At 40.8% G+C, this 17125-nt stretch overlaps 1 protein-coding gene across 2 annotated transcripts in view; it reads left to right on the plus strand.

The window, feature by feature from the left end:
* The first annotated feature begins 2835 nt into the window (after positions 1-2835).
* Positions 2836-17125, plus strand: part of SLIT2 (slit guidance ligand 2) — a 382749-nt gene continuing 368459 nt past the window's right edge. For both annotated transcript variants that reach the window (XM_030864309.2, XM_030864311.2), the window contains exons 1-3: positions 2836-4940; positions 7677-7748; positions 8904-8975. In XM_030864309.2, the coding sequence (XP_030720169.1) occupies positions 4762-4940; positions 7677-7748; positions 8904-8975 (323 nt within the window). In that variant the 5' untranslated portion in view covers positions 2836-4761. The remainder of the gene's footprint in view (positions 4941-7676; positions 7749-8903; positions 8976-17125) is intronic.

Below are 17125 nucleotides of genomic sequence, written 5' to 3' on the forward strand. Positions count from 1 at the left end.
AGGAGGCATGAAACAAATTTTAATTAAATCTTCATCTCCATGATGTTATGGTTCCATATTTACATTTCCAATATAAAAATATTATAAGAAAAATTATGTAATTAACATGAAAACATTTTGAAACAATGGTAAATAGTAACATGAAAGTAAAATCCACAGAATTATTCTGTAAGTTTCATGAATTCAATCAATGCTATTACTGTTATCTAACTCTGTTTTTACTCATATTTACCTACTTTTCATCAATTCTCCTTTCTTATTCCTTTTCCCCATGTATCCCAATTTCACCAAATTTTCCTCCATAGAAAATGCAAATTGAGAGAATGCCTTCTCATTTTTGTTTCATTTTGTTTTTTTACTGTATGAGTGTTTAAATGTTTAAATTGTTTTCTCAATCATTCTAGCAACTGGATTTATTTTCTCAAGGTAATAGGGGACTTGAATGTTGACTCTTGTGGATTCTACTTCTGTTTAATCTAGGTCGGGATTTATGGAGAGCTCACGTGGTGACAAAAGGGACCACAGAAGACTTTCTTCAGGATGGGCGTAACAGAGTCAAAGAGAAATTCAGAACTCATTTGGGAACAACATAATCTAGAAAGAACTAAGACCTAGAAGTTAATGGTCCTGAAGCATGTGAAGCCTCCAAAAACATCCTGAAATAATACGGAAGGAATAATATAATTATATTTTTTTGAATGAGAAATCTGGTCACTCATGTATAAATTTCCCTTTATTAACTGAAAAGTTGATGACACATAGAAATTAATACGTCATGTCTCTCAGGAATTAGTTGTAGTTTTCCTTTCTTTCTTAATGAAATCCACTGGACATATCTTCTCATTCAAATTTGTATCAAATTAAAAAATATGTTTCTGTAGGCTGTGAATGTTATTTTTGGCTCTTTTCTTGGTTTTACACAGAACGGAAAGGGAGCCAGAGAAGGAATCAAACTTGAACTCACGTCTATGACTTGCATTGTGCAATGCTATAAATAGCATGACTTGTGAATATTTGGAATGCAAGATATGTTTTTGCAAGTAAAATACAGAACCATGATTCTATGTGGTGGATGAAGTTGAACATAAATACTCATATCTTGTTGCTGACAGGGTATCAAAGTTGTGGAATTAGGTTAATTAGTGTAGGGGTAAACATATTTCAACCACATAATTCACTAGTACAGACTAAAGAAAATTCCCTAGGGGTGTGTGCGGTGGGGAGTGATGGAAGAATCCTTCATCAGTGATAGGTACTTGTTCTTCGTCTCATTTTCCTTACAGGAAAAATGTGACTCTGGCTTCCACTTTTTCTTTCTTAAGGAAGTTATGTAACAGACCTTTAAGCTAAAATCTAGAAGGACAAATGAGTTAATGAATGTTAAATGCTTTTGAAGTATTTAAAAGAACAGAGGACTATTAAATCTGTGGCATTAAAATGAGTACTCCTCAGAGTTCCAATTCATTTATCTAATGGGTACCCCGTCTTTGGAGATGCCCTCACAGTGGCTTTAAGTTTTCCAGGGCAGGCAAAATGACATAGGTAGAGGTAGCCATTTTGCAAAGATATTTCGGAAAATGTAAGTAGGAAAAAAGTTATTGGGGATGTGGGAGAAATTTCAGATTGAGGATATTCTTGTGGTAAAGAAATCGGTCAATTTTCAGAGCGCCTCCTGTGTGTCGGGAGTATTGTTAGATGCTGGGAATAGAAAAATGAATTGGATGGGTCCTCTTGCCTTCAAGGGGGTGACAGATAATTACACAAATAATTATCACACTGTGAGACTGGTATTAGGCTGGGGACTTGCACAAATTCCTGTGAAAGCGGTGAAAGGTGGAATGGAAGCAGGAAGAACGAGGTGAGGCGTTTTAAATTCAAGCTAAATTGTTGACTCATTTAGATGCCATTTCAAACAATAGTGACTTTGGTTTTTGCTGGGGGCGGCGGGGCATGGGGTGGGAGGCAGGAGAGTGGTAGCAGTTGTCGGACACACATCACACTAAAAAGACAAGAAGAAACAAGGAAATTCTCTTCCAAAACAGTGAGGAAAAAATATCCAGAACTTCCCTGAAATAAAGGAAGCCTTCTGGCTACAACGTGCGTTGCTAGGGATTTATTTTTTTCCTCCTTTCCTAAGAGAGTAAAATCACGCAGACACATTCAAGCCCTTAGAGTTTTGTGAGCATATTGTGTATTCAGGACGTCAACTGAGCAGGGTGTTAAGTGCGTGACTATAAAGAAAGGGTTAAACGGAAGGGGGTGGGTCGGAGATGGGAAGGCTGGCAAGAAGGTTCAAAAACACCATTTTCCAACTTGCAAAAACTCTGAACTTTTAAGCACCCAAAAATACACATGTGTGTGTCTGTGAGCTCAGGCAGAGCTATTTCGGTAGAATTAAAAAAAAATTAAAATCGTAATCTCTCTCTGTGCTTCAAACACCGAGCAGCCCCCTTAGGATCCCTTGGCAAAAGCTGCAGCAGAGGCACCGGCAGCGCTATTTACGAGCCGCGCTCAAAGCCACCCTCTCGTCCTTCCCCCGCTGCGAACTACCGTCTTCGAGACTGGGTCACCTCTGGGGCCCTGGAGTTGGGGGCGGGGGCCCGGGAACCTCCTTCCTCCGCCAAACTTTGCCCGGGCGTGGGAGCGAGGGCGCGAGCCGCGGTGCGCGGGAACGCGCCGCCGACCGCCGCCTCCGCCCGGCGCTGGCAGCCGGGGGCCTCACCTCTCAGCTGCGAGGTGCGGGCTCCCAGCGCTCAGCCAGTGGGCGGTGCCGGGCCGCGCGGGGCGGAGCCGAGGGGGTGGGGGCTCCGCCGGGTATATAAAGGCGGCGCCGGCTTAACTTCTGACTTGGGGTTATTTATTTGGGGAGTTCGCGGACGGCGGAGGCTGGCGGAGGCTGGCGGTGGCGGCGGTGGTGGCTGCCGCAGACGGTGGTTAAAAAAAGGCGGCGGCGGCGAGTGATGCGAGCGCCGTGGCTCCCGGGCGCGGGCGGGAGCTACAGAGCTTTCCGGGCAAGGCGGGAGCGCTGAGGAGAAAGGGGAGCGTCCGGGGTCTCGCGCCCGGCTCCACAGGCGCGGGCTGGGTTTTTGTTCGGCTGCGCTGAGCGCCAGGCAGCCCGAGCCAACAACTCCAGTTACAACAACAACCCACCTTACCGCAGCTGAGCGAGACTAGGGCTGCTGCGTCCGTCCTATTGTTTAGACACTTGCCAGGAGCTCGGGAGTCAGCAGAGCCACCGAGTCCCCGCTCCCTGTCGCCGCTTTCTCTCTTCCTCACTTCCCTCCCCCAAGAAAGGGGCGCAGAAAGCCACCTGGAGAGGGGGAAGAGCCTGGAAGGAGACAAGCTGCTCCGGACTGCGGCCGCCGAGTCAGGTGCAGCGCCCAGAGTCGGGCGGCGTCGCGACGTCGGCGGTACGACTCCCACCGTGGCTGTGGGGACTGGATTCAAACCCTGGGAAAAGTTCCTGCACTTTGAGAAGGAGGACCCACTTGTGGGCTGTCGGGGGGAGACCGAGGGGCTGCCCCGGCCCAGGAGCCTGCTCTTATTTCTTCCACCTTTGCCATCAGGTGTCTGCTGCGGAGCTGCGGCGTATCCGGGAGACGAGAGGGGCTGACACACGCACGCACATAGGACTGCCGTTCAGCTGCCTCCTGGGGTCTCCTCGGATTAGCAGATACCACAGACCCAGCTGCCATCTCTCCACCGTCCGGAACGCCCCGGGAGGACCCGGGAAGCGGACACCTCCAGCTTGGCCTTTGCACTCTTTCTGGCCGGCCGGTCAGCCATTCCCTAGTCAGCCTTAGCAGGAGCTCTCATCCTCAACGTGGCCTCTTGGATTTCCTCTCCCGGGGTCGTGACTAGTGGATATTCCTGCCTGCTGGGCGGCTCGATTGCCCTTTTGTCTTTTCTGCGTGACCCCGTGGAAGGCCCTCTTGCGGAGCGTCTCCAAGGACGCCGGGGCGGGAGGCGGAATTGCCCAGACATCCTTCAGCGAAGTGCATGTGTGTTTGCAAATCGTCCTCCGCTGTCGGTAGACGACGAGGACCGGCCCGGGCTGCGGAGGAGCAGCAGGCCGGTGGGGCAGGCCGCGTGAGTGAGCCTCGTCAGGAGCCCCGCAGCGCGGTCCCGCGCCCCCTAGGCTGCGCGTCAGCCCGGTGCGCCCCCGCGCGCCATGTCCGGTCGTTCAGCGCGCTCCGCTCCCGGCCCGCGGGGCTCCTGCGCCTTCTAGTTTCGGAGAGCCCACTTTGACCGAGGCCACCATTCCTACTGAGCCTCCTTCTTCTGTCTCCTACCGTCCTTACTGGAATTGGATTTGCGGAGGGGGTTGGTGGAACCGGATCACCCCTGTTCCACGCGCAACTGGCCCCTGCATCTTCACCATCTTCACCGCGGTTGGGAGCTCCAGGTCTTTTACCTCCAAGTTGATATTTGTGAGGCAGACGACGCGTGACCTCCTCCCCGCTGCTTTGGGGTCTCCCTGTAGCCTTGGCCGGGCCAACTGATCTTCAGGACCTAAAGTTGCCCAAGGAGCGCCTGCCTTGCAGGAGGAGGGTGAGGGGAGCTGAGAGGCGTGTATCTGTGTTAGCTTTACTGCCTTGAATATTACTGTTACTTCTATATTATCTTGTGCACGTTATCCGGACACTCTGGGTTGCTAGACTCGCGCCAGGCACTGGGCCTCAGGCACAGCGCAGTTCCAACAGAGCAGCAAGCTAAAGAGAAAACCCCTGGCGCCGGCGAGCTAGGAGGCGGCGGGGGAAGATGCGCGGCGTGGGCTGGCAGACGCTGTCCCTGTCGCTGGGGTTAGTGCTGGCGATCCTGAACAAGGTGGCGCCGCAAGCGTGTCCGGCGCAGTGCTCCTGCTCCGGGAGCACAGTGGACTGTCACGGGCTGGCGCTGCGCAGTGTGCCCAGGAACATCCCCCGCAGCACTGAGAGACTGTGAGTATGGGCTCTTCCTCCCCCTTCCTCCCCACCATCGGGGTCGCGCAGCCCCTGCGTCGAGACTGGAGGGACTGAGCGGCACAGAGAACTGTGCCTGGGTCAGTCCTCACTAGCTTTCCCGAAGGCTCATCCTGGTCTTGAACTCTCTGGGAGGGCGCTGCCCGGGGAGGGGCCACTGCCCAAGGAGGGGCGGGCCCGCTGGCTGCTGCGCTTGGTCCCTTCCTCCGGCTTCAGTCCCGCCACTCGCAGCCCTTTGCGGGCGAGTTCTGTGAGGTTGGGGAGACGGGGAGATGGGGGACGAATAGTCGCGGATGCCTGGGGCAAGGGAGACGCGACTTTGTTCCTCGGACTCTGCAAACGGAGTCACCTTGCGGTTGGGAACTGTCGCGGGTCGGTTCAGGGCCGAGTCCCGGCTCTTGTCATCGCGGGTGGCGCGAAGAAGGGGGGTTGACGCGGGAGGGGGTGTACTCAAAAGAGAGAAACCTCCGCTCCCCGGCTTTGTGTCGCCCTCCTGGGGACTGAGGGAGAGGAGACGGGGTCGTGGGGCGGCTGAGCCCTCCCAGGGGCGCTTCTACAGGCTGCGGAAGGAAGGATGCCCCAGGACGGCAGCAGCTTTCGCGGTGGCCGCGCGCAGCCCCCCGCGACTCTTCCCCCGCCTTTCATTTCCCCTGGGAGGAGGCGGCGGCGGCGGCGAGCCCCAATGACCTGTCCGAGGGGGAAGGTTCCGGAGGCGGACCACGTCCCGTCGGCTAGGCGAACTTAGGGCTGGCTCTCCAAGCGGAGCCGGCCAAGTCGCGTCTGACCAATTTGGTGACCCCGCGGCCCTCGGCTGCCCCCTTCGGCCCTTCCTGCTGAGCCCTAGTGCCCCCTTTCCACCTTTCTGGCAGTTTCTGCGTCCCTGCTCGTGGCAGCCTCTCCCCTTCCTTCCTCTCTTCGCGCTCTGCTGCCCGCAGACATCCCCGCCTCCCTGTCTCTGTGAGCCTCTAATGAAGAAGTAATCGCAACGCGGGTGTTGACGGCCCACGCGCCGCTTGTGGGGCGCTTTCCGAGTTCAGGGAAGTGGAGCGTGGAGGCCGTTCTCTTTGTGAACGCAGAGGCCGCCGCCCCGCGCTTCCCGGGCGCCCGGGGCGCGCTCCCTTCACCGCTGAGCTTGGGCCCGGCGGGGCGAGGGCGGCCGGGGCAGCGCTCTCAGGCTGCGCTCCCCGGGCCCCTGCGTCCCCAGGCTGCGAGGGGGGCGGACGGCGGAGGGGACGCCTTGGATTCGCAGGTTTCCACCAGCGCGGCCCGCAGCGCGGCGAGTCGATCTTCTTATCCAACCCATTTTCCTCGCCCTTAGTTTAAAGGCCAGAGTTGAGCCATTCCTTCCCTTGCCAGTGGCTGCCCCATCCCGAGCCCCACTGGGCCGCCCGCTACTCCGTCTCTGCCCTCCTTCCCTGGCCCGCAGCGCTGGGCAGGTTGAGTCCCTACCCAGGGTATCTTGTCAGAATATGATCTCCCAAGTTTGTCTGGGACTGCGGGGCTGGCGGTGGCGGTTGGGACTCAGCTTATGGCAAGTAGCCCGGATAAAGAAAGACCCCAACCACTGTAGGAACAATTCGATGGTACTTTGCTCAGCACGGAAAATGGGTTGGGGAGAAAGCAGTGCAGAACTCTCTTTTAGCCCTTGTCATTTCATGCTATTCAGAACAGTTTAAAGTTTAAGCACTAACATGTCTTATTCAGCAAAAAGGGAACGGTTCGGGGAAAAAATAGCAATTGAGTTTTAAGGTCCTTGAAAAAAAATTTACCCCTATGAGGGATCTATAAAGAAGTTTCAGAAAATAGTTTACTCAGTGCTGGCTTATAAAATTATGCCATTGACAACATAAACACATTAAATACACATGATGTTTTCAAAGTCAAGGTGGGGTTTACTTCCGTGAAGGAGAACATTCAAACTGCAGCAAAGCCTGGTTTTATTTGAAATGATTGGAACCAGGGCAAGTTTAGATCTTGACCTAAGATGCCAGAAAAGGGGTTTGTGACTCTTGAGGGAAACGTGGTGCTGAAATCTGAACAAAAATGTCAGGGCCTGAATACTATTTCCACTATTGCCCTTGCTAGTAGTTTTCACTTTACAGTCACAGCGGGTGTCCCCGAGCTGCAAACGAAGAGTTTCGTTTTCATACAAACATAGAATTGTTGGAAGGTAAATGCTTATAAATGCGAGTCTTTGAAGTGCAGTTCTTTTGATGGCACTCAAACTTTATTCTTTGCCTTAGGAAGTTTAGCCATGGTGCCACCTAAGGATAGGGTTCTGAATTTTTAAAATTTTCTTCCTGAATAGTATTAGAAAAGTGTTCCTTTAACTTCCTGAAGGTAACTTTTTGGGAACATTACTAACAATAATAGTAAATATCAGAATACCTGTGAAATTAATATACACCCCCTTATAAAAGCAAAAATTGAAAGCATCCCATATACACACAAAAGAGAACATCTCTTGATAACAGAATCACTTCATTTTCTTGTCATATGACAGCAAGCATGGACTCTGTAAACTTAATCATTTTAAAAATTTTCTTTCAGAGATGACTTCCTTTTCTTTCTCTGTCTTTTACTTTGCAAACTACTTTAGTAATTGGAACTGATCCTTTATCTCAAAGCTCTTATTTTGTTTATATTTGTCTTTGTTTAACTAGATAGTGGTAGAAATTAAACAGAACTTTCATTTTCTTACTTGTTTTCTCTTAGGGATTTGAATGGAAATAACATCACACGGATTACTAAGACAGATTTTGCTGGTCTTCGACACCTAAGAGTTCTGTAAGTATGTTCTGTGTTTTGGAGAATTCTCTTTTGTTTTTTAAGGTTGTGTATTTTGAATTGTTACTGATCTCAGTTTTAATAACTGCCTCAATGACAGAAACATAAAATTTTAAAAGGCCTTAGTTTCCTTTTTTTTTTTTTGTTTATCAGTGTACTTCAATTTTAATAAAAATGTAGGCCTTTATTTTAAGGTTGGATGCAAGCCATAGAAACAGTATAATGGAAATGACTTCAAATGTTTGCTATACCATACCGTAAGTGCCTTATGCATATAAAAATGTAGAATAGTTGCTTTTACAATATGAATGAGTAATGTGAGACATTTGATATACTTTTAGGATTTGAGATTAACTATAAAGAATTTAAGTGGGCCTGCATTTTATTATTGCTAATATAAAAATGTTCAGACTCTTCTAGCAAGCAACATGTACCTATATTTTGTAACATTAAAATCAAACAATCCAGGTTTTCGCAGAGTTTTTAGTGGGAACTGTTTCTCTATAAAAATATGTTGGTCATATTTTGAATCGTTTCTTGTATTTTAAAGATTTGCAACTCATAAAATTGTTGCAGTATGATTACTTTTTTAACTAATGTGTTAAGTTAGTTGTGAATAAACAATCATTTGAGATTCAGTGTAATGTAAAATTGTTTTTACCTATAGATTTATAAATGTTTACATTGCAGTGCACATATACTTTTGATCATGCGTGTTCATTGTTCACTTTTGAAAAACACATTTTTGGCCTTTATGAATTCTTCCAATTTCTGACATATATCCATCAGTGAATTGAAGTATGTGTATGATGAATTATTGTATGTTGTTTCTTTCAGTTAAGAACTCACTTGAAAAACAGCCATCAGAGTTGTAGTGTCATGGGTTACTTTTCAGGATATACTATAGTTTAAGGTTCAGGATTCTGACGAAATTTTGTGAGAAACTGAATTAGCATTTTTTATGAAAGTTTCGTGATGAGGATGCTATTTTCCTTCCCTGATTTTTCTCAGATACAACATTGTTAGATTTGATATTGAATCTCAAACCAGAGCAGTATTTAACTTCATAAAGGGACAAGTTTTCAGTTGCTGAACTGACACTTTTTCAGATGGTGAGTGGTAACATTAAGACTCCTGTTATACTTTGCATTTCAGTCAGCTTATGGAGAATAAGATTAGCACCATTGAAAGAGGAGCATTCCAGGATCTTAAAGAACTGGAGAGACTGTAAGTATTTTCAATTCCAAACTTATGACGACATAACTATATTTTAAAAAATAGTTGCATTTCAAGGACCATGTCTTCAATTTCATGTCTTAGTCTTTGTAAGTTTACGGAAAAAAGAAGTTGATAAAGTGATTTTCAAACTAATTTACAATTAGAAATAATAGAATTTTTGCATAAATAGTACTAACTTGTACAAGTTCAAAAATACAGACTTACTTTCCTGAGACATTTACTTCCTTGGTAACCATTGCTTTGGTACTTAGAGATGTACATTTTTTCTTATTTTTCATCTAGTTTGTTTTATTTGCTTATGTAGGAAGAAAGGTGGTAATTTTATTTGCATTTATGGTACATTATGGAAAAGAAGAGTTTTGCTGATAGTTATTTTAGTTCCCATGCTATTGCTATGTGTGTCATTAGTGACATTTGAGGAAATATTTAAAGTTCTTAGTGATAAAGATTTACTTTCTGATATTTAACACTTGTGGTGAATATTATTAATAACTGCTATTCACAGTTTTATTTCATTATTTTATAGTAGCTTTCTAAATTTTTTTTTGCTGGAAAAAGAACTTAGTAGAAATGGAAGTAAGAGTTATGTTATCAAAGCACATCATTTAACATTGATTGTTTTTTTCCAAGAAGATCAAATGTGAACTTCAGGATTTAAAATACATTTTTATTTTTTCAGACACAAAATTTTATGGATTGTTATATATTACTGGAGGACCATTATTATTTAATGCCTATAGTGTATATATACAAAAGACAAAAACCTCTGCTGAAATAATTAGATAAAATACACAGTTTGTCATTTGAAATATGAATAACATATCTCCATATGTCTTGATAATTCAAGTTTAGTAGCTTTGCATTTCTAAGGGCAAATATCAGCTCTCTTAAAAGTAGCAACAATTATTTTAATGTTTCCATGCCTGCTTTAAGAGGCACTTTAGGTAAAAATAAACATTTTATTTAAAATAAAATTTATTTATTTAAATAAATTTATTTATTTAAAATAGTGAAATATGAAGTTCATTTAGGGCATAGCACGTGCTCAGATTCACTGGGCCCAAGGGCAAAAGTTAATTCTGTGTAACTGTAAATATAAAAGTGGCTTGTCAATTTCTAAGGTATTTGTAAATATAGGCTACACTTTTATAACCTAGAGTAAAATTAAACAGAGATATCTAATTTATTTTGCTATAAAATTTTGTTCATGAATAATATTACAATATAGCGATATAATTGTGGAATTCAAAATAAATTTAAAACCACTACTTAGAGTTAGTTTTGGGGAGGAAATAAAAATAAGTTAAATATTGGGTTAAGTTTATAACAAAGTTTATAAGTTCGTAAGCTGTTTCTTAATATATAAAAATACTCTGAAAGTATTTATTCTTTGATATCTTTTATGAATAGCTAATCTCTAGTGAGAACTTGGCAAAAGTATTTTTAATCCATCCATTAAAAACTAAGCATTAATATAATTTAAATGTTTAGTAAGATGAATAGATAATTTAAAATTATCATTTAAGCATTAACAGTTTTTTCCATGAGTAACTTTTATTTATTCATATATATGAGTTTAGTAGTCACATATATACATTTTTCCATGTGAGAGAGATATATATGTATGTATATGTATATTTTTTTCTTAAACAACTTTGATATCATTGAAGGATTCTCAGTGGCTTTTCATGAAGTCTGTATTTTGTTTATATTGTAATTTTAAATATTTTCAGAAACACTGGAATAAAACAAACTTTCTCATTATTTTTCAAGCCACTTTGGAGTACCATTTGAACTTTCATCTTGAATAAATGAACTTTTCCTAAAAATTATTAACCAGATACCTTATGATCTGAAATTCGATTAAAGTTGTAAGTAGGTACTATTTTTTGACTTTTACTTCCCCGGGAATGTCACTTCATCTCAGAACAATTTTCTGTTCTACGGAGATGCAGTCAGATGTTGCAGAGTGGGAGGAGGATTTGTAATTTTGAATGAAAACTAATATATATGCAGGACTTCTTTAAATCACCCCAGCTGTTGGCCGAGAGCAAATATTTCATATTTGTGAGGAAAAGCTGAGAAAATTCCTTTTGTTTACAACTGCCAAGTCCATCTGATGGAAGCACATTGTTATCTGACAGCCAATTCATCTCCTTGGGACTCTGGAATTCAAAACCATTTCTTAGGAGCATTGTGGATACACTTTTCAAATATTTATTTCTTTAAATACATTAAATGGCAAGCAGTTTTGCTAAAGAATGCATTCAGGTTATTGTGGAACAAACTATTTTAAATTTTTTTCAGTATATTAATTAAAAAAAATTTTAAAAAGCTACCCAGAGAGTTCTATAATCAAATTACTGTGGCCTTATAATAATATTATTATGGTATATATTCTTATTGTAGTAGGTGATGCCATTAACATCACACAAATTACCTTTTTTTCCCCCGAAAGTTGCAAGAGACAGTGTAATAAACAGGAAGTAATCAGTGAATTAACTTATAAATAATTATACCTTGTGTGAGTTTATATGTTTTTTTAGCAATTTAAATGTGAGTTTTAAATTCAAACTCCAAATTATGAAAAGGTGTATAAATGCAGGTTTATCTTGTGAATGCCATTTATACTGTATATATAATATAGCAAGTTAATTTTCTTTCTTTGTGTGAAGAACAAAAAATAAAAACATTAACTTTATTCATATGCAATTTATGGTTCTAAGTTATTTTTTCATTTTAAAATGATAAAATGAGAACAATTCCAAATATTTTGAGTATTTCAAAATTATAAGTTTTTTTCTTTTTACTTTATGTTGCTAGAGTTTTAACTTGATCAGAAAGAAGACATCTGAGAACAGAAGATAAGAGCTGTGCCTTTTAGAAATCCAACTTTTAATCTCTAAGAAACAGGGTCATGTGATTAGGTTGGATTTAATTTTAGTATAGGATGAGAAAATCATTATTGGCAAATCAAAGCATTATAGCTACAAAAGAAACACATTTTTTCCACTTCAAAGAATTGATGAAATACAAGGTTATCAGTCAAAATGTCAAGTAGTAGATGGGTATTGAAATCCTCCCTCCCTTCCTCCCTTTTCTGTCTCACTGCCTCCTTTCCCTTCACTTCCTTCTTTGTATTGTATAGAGAACAACAGCAGATGATATGATGATCAGAATGTGGTTATGAATCATTGTAAAAGGAATAAGTTTTAATCATGCCTACACACTATGAGCACACAGTACTTCCTGTTTTGTCAGTTTCCTACTTTATGCCCAGACCTAACATGTGCACTGGTGGATTCCCATGGATGCTCTGTGTTGCCGGTAGTACCTGCTTATCTGAGATGAGAATGAAGCCTTGAGAATGTGCCTCATGTAGATTGCATTAACAGGTCTCATTGTTTAATCAAATGTTCAAATGAAATCTAATATAGTTAAGTGACTAGATAGTCAATGGAAATTAATTAAGGAAAAACAAACTACAAATAAGCTACAGTAAAGAAACATTTAAGAATTATACTTCTTTATATTTCACAGAAGATGCCTGTGTATACTTGCAATAAAGTCTCCAGGCAAAATTATTAATTCAAGGTATTTCTTGGTTAGTGTATAATGTGTTAGAAGGCTAAAAAAAATCACATTGGGACCCCTGACTTTTCTATGCTGGTGTAAAGTTATGTTGTTCACTTATGTCTTATGGGATTATGCTGCAGTCATTAAAGTTCTATTTTATGGCCACTTCAGTATTTCACTACTGCAAATCATCTGCTTTTGTAAGTTGCTGGATAATACAAATGCAAGAGTATGAGAAAGGTTTTGAAATTTTTTAAAGGTTGTCCAAAAGAAATTAGGGTATTTTGTCTGAAATACAACGAAACACTCAATGCAAAATAAAATGTGTATATGCCTAGGTTATATTAATGAGAACCAATAGCATACCATTGAAAACCTTGGATATTAGATATTTCATTAACTTCACAGTCATACCCTTGCAATAAGGAAACTGCAGAAGTGATAAAGGCAAAGGCTTGGACTGCACTTTTTTTCCTACCAATACGTTGTAAAGCCATTCCTATAAGACAATATTGCTTTAAACATTCCAAATTTTGGTATCTTTGGATTTGAGATTACCTTTTTTCTACTAACGTTGTCATTTGATACTCATTTTTACTTGGAAAAAAGAGTCCTGAAAATATTATTATAATGAAGCCATGCAAAGCCTGTTCACTTAGCTATTTTAAAGTTTCTATCAAGTAAATACAAAGAAAATACTCATTTTAATTTAGAAATGTCTTTACAATAGAGCCTAAATTTGACTAGACACTATCCTCTCCTTAAACGATATCTAAAAGGCACATGTATTTTTTGAAGGTGATGCTGAGTTATTTCTCCCTGGGTGTGCACACCATGCGTAGGCATGAGACAGCCAATGTGAGGCTGAGGAACTACGGCACTCTAGAATTTTTGTTGTAGGTCGCTATACATGAGTTTAGATAGAGAATATGTTGTGGAACAGGTCTGAAGGAAGGCTCCCCTTATCCCCTGTTCATGAAGGTGGAGAATCCCTCTTCTGACTCATCCTGCAAGTTTATAGGCAACACATAACGTCCTTTTTCTTGAAGTAAGGGCAAACTAACAGTGCTAATCTCCTTGGAAAAGAATGCAAGCTCATCTTAAAAGAATTGTTCTCTGGCATCTTTATACCCAAGTTTAAAATCATGGCAGTTATTTTCTTGGGAAAGGCTCTTTAAAGAACATCTCAAACTCAGCAAAGAGGCTCAGTATGTACATTGTATGAGATAAATCATGCACCTAGATGTTCAAGAGTGTATCACTATCTGTGATAGCCAAATATCAAATTATTTTCACCTGTTTGTAAGCAATATTGAACGATTTTAAATTACATTTACTGACTATGGTCTTAGAAGGCTTTAATGCAAGTGCACTATTAGAAGTTTTGCAGAACATTCAATCTGTCTGAGAGGGTTTCTCATGCAGCGTTTTTTTTTATGGGCCTTGAAGTTGAACGGTGGTGAGAAGGCCTGTTTGCTCTTTGTGGACCGTTTTATAAATTCTGAAACAGCAAGGCTGTTTATTTTTCCCACATCTGTTTTGGGCTCATCCTTTGTGATAGTGTTTGCTGGATGCTGTGTCCTTTATACCTCCCCTGAAATGAGTAGTTTAGTTTGCACTGTTACAATGTATTTGTGGAAGCAACGAATGTCAAATATTTTACATTGAACTCTGTCTTTCATTCCTGTTGGATACCTTTCTGCCTGAATTATGCCTTCTAGCCCGAATTCCACAACTTTACATGGAAGGAGAGACTTTTCTGTGTGGACTTTGTATATATTGCTCTTATCTGTTTTCAAAGCAATTTATATCTGCTGGACTGGGAGGAATATTGGTGAAAACACTTTCAGAATGAAAGTTTGGTAACAATAGCACTGATTTGGTTTTAATGCAATTGGAATCTTGCTTTAAGATAATATTAACAAAAATTTGTTTGATTGTCATCTTGGCAGTGTCTGTCCGCCCTGGATGAAGGTGGAGCTTCATCTCTCTGCTGCTGCCCTACTCAGTGTAGATAACCTAGACTCCCCTCAGTGTAGGCAGCTTGTAATTTTATATGCTATTGCCTGGTGTCCTATGAGTATTGGCAGACACTCATTGGTTGTGCTGTTGATTATCTTTCTAAACAGATACAAACTCTTCTACCTGCTTTTAAAACATTAGATAGGAGTGGCATCAAAAAACCCTTGGTTTCAATTCCACTGTGAGATCTTGATCAAATTCCTTCGTCTTTTAAAACTGCAGTTTTATCATCATTAAAACAGAAACAATTATCATATCTCATAGTATTGGTACACGATTTTAGTAAGATAATGCACAGAGTTTCACAAAATGCTTGACACAGAGTTAGCACGTAAGGAACTATTATTATTATACATTTCAACATCTCCCTTCCTGTTTTTCAGAAACTGAGTTTCTGAATTATTTTATCTTATTGAGCTAATAAAATGTGTCTATAATAAATTTGACTTTTAAATATCCATATTTACCATCATTTTCCTTCTGATTTTCTTATAGCATATAATCAATAGACAAGATGTGAAGAAAGTACAAAACCTTCTCCAAATTTTTTTCAGAGTATTTATCAAAATCTCTGAATGTATAGAGAATATCAAGAAGTAACGGGAATGAATAGGAAGCAACATTTTTATTAATAAGTTTTGATCTCCCTACCACAGAATATAAAGGGTGAAAATACTGATATCACTGCTGAAAGTATAAACTTTATCTAATACAAGCTAAATGTTAAAAATCTTTGCCTTAAAAATGTTAGCATAAAAGGCGAATGGTAATTTACCTGAGAAGAAGGCATTTATGTTTGAGAAATAGAAGATTGTAAAAGATAGACTTTTTAAGGCAGCATTTATCAAATGGCACATTGTAATACCTTACATTTACAATGACAGGTAAATATGAGACTTGCATTTTTTACTAGCTTTGGTAAAATCGTTTTCATTTTACATTTTGGATGGGGGTGAACTTTGCAAATGTTAATTGAATTGAGGTGAAAGTTGAAACAATAAGAGACCTCCAACCTCTAGTAATGGACAAGTCACAGGAGCAGCTGGCAGATAATAATTTGAAACAATGCTTGTCAGTAATGCTTATGCTGCCCTTCAAGTTGAGGTTGTTAAGAACCTGCATTTCAGAGGCCAGTGATCTTTAGTGTGACCCAGAAAGATCATTCACCCTGCTGAAGGTCACACTGAAAAAATAGCCCATAGCACAGAGGAAACAGTTGCTGAGATCTTTCTTATCTTTACCCTAAAAATATGTGTCTCAGAGACACACATTACACACCTTTCTGAAACCATGAATTTCTATCCAGCGAATTTTCAGTCAGTCTCCTGAGATCTTGTGGACAGATTCCATCTAGCTGGTGATGACACAGGAGCTGAATATCACTGAATCTCTTATCTGTCCTTTGACACAATTGAGTATGCTTGCTGGGAACAATTGGTAATTGACCCACCTGGTCTGCTTAATGCAGCAAATTCATGTTGGTTCCCATAAATCCTCCTCTGAGATGCCCTTAATTCACTACATGCTGTTTATCTGTTCTTGGACTATCAGATTTTAACTTCTTTAACACATTTACATTAGAGTTATTATTATGACACACTCATCTTCGAGCTACCAAGAAGTATTCTGTGGTATTAGAAGAAGCTAGGTTATTTTCTCTCGAGCTGTGTTTAGAAATTGTTGTGCACCTTGATAGTCTAACTTAATTCTGGATTTTAAAAAATCCTCTTTAGTTTAAAAACTTAATTTCTGGTCATTGTATTAGAAATTCTGCTTAAATTGTTTTCCTTTATTGGATATTTTGGAAGAGTTTCACTTTTTATTTTAATGTTTGTATTTCAATTTATTCTTAGTTCTAATGGAAGAGGAAACAGAACAGGAAGCAAAAGTGTATTGATACTCTTTTAAAGAAAAAAAATGGAATCATACTATTTTTCTATGCATGTTACCATGTCACCTATTATCTGCCTTTTTTTGTATACTACTGTGTCTTATACACATGGTAGGCTTAGACACATTAAGATCATTCATAATAATTTTCATGGAATAGTGATAAATTACTTGAATTCTGAGAAAAATATTTTATACGTATTTTTGTTTTGCTCTCAACTTTCGGTATTTTAAATAGATCATTAAAATAGTGAACTGCCTATACAGCTAGTTTTTTTTTTTTTAATAAAACTTGGTGTTTTATTTTTAGGTGATTCATTCATAGATATTTAGGAAGTGGGCTATGTAAAACTACATTTTTCCCAAAAAAAGATTGGTGAAAAGGAAAGTTGAGGATTACATTATTTTGAGGAATGTTTAGACTGACTCTTTGAAAGGAGTGATTCAGAGGGTATGTTCTGGAGTCAGCCCACCTGAATTCAGGTTCTAGCTCTACTTTCTATGAGCTGTGTACCTTCATCCAAAACAGCAGTGACAGTAGGACCTACTCATGGGGTAGAATGAATGTGATAATTCATGTAAACTTCTCAGAACAACGACTATCACCTAGTAAGCTTAATATATGTTAGCTATTACTTTGGGAATGAATT

Source organism: Globicephala melas, chromosome 5, assembly GCF_963455315.2.
Source record: "Globicephala melas chromosome 5, mGloMel1.2, whole genome shotgun sequence".
Lineage (NCBI taxonomy): Eukaryota > Metazoa > Chordata > Mammalia > Artiodactyla > Delphinidae > Globicephala > Globicephala melas.